At 30.5% G+C, this 2,884-nt stretch overlaps 1 protein-coding gene across 1 annotated transcript; it reads left to right on the forward strand.

The window, feature by feature from the left end:
- The first annotated feature begins 438 nt into the window (after window positions 1–438).
- Window positions 439–2,029, forward strand: LOC132800575 (probable LRR receptor-like serine/threonine-protein kinase At1g56140). The gene is made up of 2 exons (XM_060814599.1): window positions 439–1,265; window positions 1,392–2,029. Exons 1-2 carry the CDS (start codon window positions 1,149–1,151, stop codon window positions 1,773–1,775), a joined length of 501 nt encoding a protein of 166 aa, XP_060670582.1. The 5' UTR covers window positions 439–1,148; the 3' UTR covers window positions 1,776–2,029.
- The last annotated feature ends 855 nt before the right edge of the window (window positions 2,030–2,884 follow it).

Consider the following 2,884-nt stretch of genomic DNA (forward strand, 5'->3'; position numbering starts at 1 on the left):
AACAAACTTAAAAAGAATGCAATGTGTAGAAAAATATAAAATCAAAATATGAATATGTCGAGTAAATTTGTTATTTATATGACAAAGAACAGCAATATCATATGATAATTTTTTACTAAACAAATCACCATTCATATTGTATAAAAAAAAAAAAAAATTACCATTCATAGAATATTTTATATGATCATTCTATTCAAATTTTCTCTTTACATTTAATATAAAATAAGTAGATAATTTATATTTTAAATCAAAATATCATAAATTTATTAATTATTAAAGTAGATAGACACACTTATCAAATTATTATATTATAGTAATTTGAAAAATTATTTTAATTTGAACTATTCAAAACTAAAACAAACTACTATTAGATACCCTAATTTCAGATTAAGCCACATGCATTGCACGTGGGCACACCTAGATATATATATATATGTATATATATATATATATATATATGGGGTCATATGGTTCCAAAGTCATATAAATGGTTTTTCGGCCGAAAAGAAAATCAGGTTCAGTGGGCCCAATTCAGCAATTGTAAGCCCCAACTGCTAATGACTATTACGGGTTGGACTCCCCTACTCCTGGCCTCTTTTATGGAAACCCAACCAATTTGGTCGGCCCAGCATAGAACGAAGATGGCATTCTTTGGTGACTGTGTTTGAGGTTGGGAAGAAAGCTGGGTGATGTAGACTGCTGAATGCCGACAGAGGTGAAGATAGAGAAATTGCAAGCTTCACACATGGTTCTGCCTTAGCTTTATTCAGCATTTATAATCTCCATTACTATTATTTTCATTTTGCTTTTGATAGCTATATATATATATATATATATATTTTTTTTTTTTTTAAATAGAGAAAAATTGTTTGTTCCTGATTTTTCTTCTTATATCATTAATAACAGTATTAGTTGCAGGATTTGTTTCCTTGCTTTTATACTGCAATTGTGTCTTCTTCGTTTGGCATCATTTTCATGAAATCGTTTACCAATTGGTCTTTGTCCGATAGAGAATAACAGTGAAAGGGAATGATTATAATTTTATAAAAAAAATTATCAATGTTTAGACTTATAGTCCTTCTTCTTTGTCCTCACCTGGCTTATCATTCTTGTAATCATCGGCCAGAAAAAAATAGGAAGCTTTCCGGATGATATTTGAGAAAACTGATGTATTTGCCTTTGGTGTTGTGGTTCTAGAACTTGTTAGTGGTAGACCAAATTCTGATTCCTCACTTGAAGGAGAAAAGATGTATCTTCTTGAATGGGTATGAAACACTGACTAATTTGCTGCATTAATTTTTGTTGGATGAAAAAGATGAAAAAAACATACTTAACTCCTGTGAAAAATGTTGGGTTTTTTTTGTGACAATATTGTTGGTTGTTTTTTATAGGCTTGGAATCTATATGAACAAAACAGAGAACTTGAACTGGTGGATTCAAGATTATCCGAATTTGATGAAGAAGAAGTTGGAAGAATGATAAGAGTGGCACTTATTTGCACACAAACATCACCATCTTTAAGACCAACAATGTCAAGAGTGGTGGCAGTACTTTCAGGAGATGTTGAAGTGAGTACTGAGATTACAAGGCCTGGATATTTGACCGGTTGGAAGTTTGAAGATGTGAGCACTGTGAGCAGTGACAATACTGGAGGAAATACAAGAAATATCGTTGATGAAAGTTTCAATAACTCCATTGCATCCACAAGTAATGCAGTTTTATCACCTTCCGATGCCAGACCACCAATGCTTAACATCATTAAAGAAGGAAGGTGAAAATATCTATATTATGTGATTGAATTGGATATCACTGTAATTAATGTATAAATAGGTTTGATCTGATCTCATGAGATTGAGAGTGTGTTTCAATTTGTCCTCTACATTTTTACATATTGATTATATTTACTTTGTAGTTATATTTACCTTACTTGTAGTTAAGGCTGTCCATCAGGACCAATTTTTCTTTTTGATTTTATTTATTTGATTTATTTCTTATTTTTTAATAAAATTGTCCTGAATTTTTCATCTCACCTATTATTATAAGAGATTTCATTATTTGGCCTTGAACATTTTTTTTTATTATTTTTTGTTGGACAGTTTATTGTCAATGACAACCATTTTCTTAGGCACAATGATTTTTTTTTTTAATAACTTAATTTGACTTGGAGAAAAACAAAAAAAAAAATCTTTCATCTCAAAATTGCTTTTTTTTTTTTTTTTTTAAATCTCAAAATTTCAAACTTTTCTTAAAAAGTTTAGATTTTTGACTTGTGTTAAAAGCCAATTAAGAAACAGACTTTTTTTAATTAATGGAAGCATAATTGCATTGTCCATGCCATGCCACTTTTTCAGAGAGAAAAACCCTAATTTCTGAGAGTTTCTCAGCAGCCAAACGGAATTTTTAAAAGGAGGCTTTTGACAAGAAGTTTCACACAGGTTCGTCAACGTGGTCTTGGCCAATTCAATTTTTCCACTATTTTCCCAAATTGGGAATTACCATTTTCAACGGAAGAGATAAAAGTACCAAGAATTTAATTAGGGCACTGACTTCATTGATTCAGATGACGTCAAAATCTGTTAATGCTACCCGAGAATTGGATAGGACACGTGTTTTTCACATATTCAAAGAAAGTGGATGACGTGGCTTATCCTTGTTGGAAGAATCTCTTACGTGGCACTTTCACACACTCTTTCCCTTCGTTCTTTTTGAAAATTGTTACAAACTATTCTTGGTAAATGAAATCATTACAAACTAGGCTTTTTTTGGTAAATTCATTACAAACTAGGCTGGTTCCTAAAGTGTACACACATTTTATAAATTCAAATATTAAAATATAATGTATTTGGTAAGAACAAAACTTTACATAGTTTTTTTTGGTGTTTTT

The sequence above is a fragment of the Ziziphus jujuba genome, chromosome 2 (assembly GCF_031755915.1).
Source record: "Ziziphus jujuba cultivar Dongzao chromosome 2, ASM3175591v1".
Lineage (NCBI taxonomy): Eukaryota > Viridiplantae > Streptophyta > Magnoliopsida > Rosales > Rhamnaceae > Ziziphus > Ziziphus jujuba.

Bases quoted from the DNA above. Each gene is read 5' to 3' on its own strand.
- LOC132800575 (XM_060814599.1), top strand. From the start codon at position 1,149: ATGATATTTGAGAAAACTGATGTATTTGCCTTTGGTGTTGTGGTTCTA. The intron at 1,266-1,391 runs GTATGAAACACT...TGTTTTTTATAG, and splicing joins AGATGTATCTTCTTGAATGG to GCTTGGAATCTATATGAACA.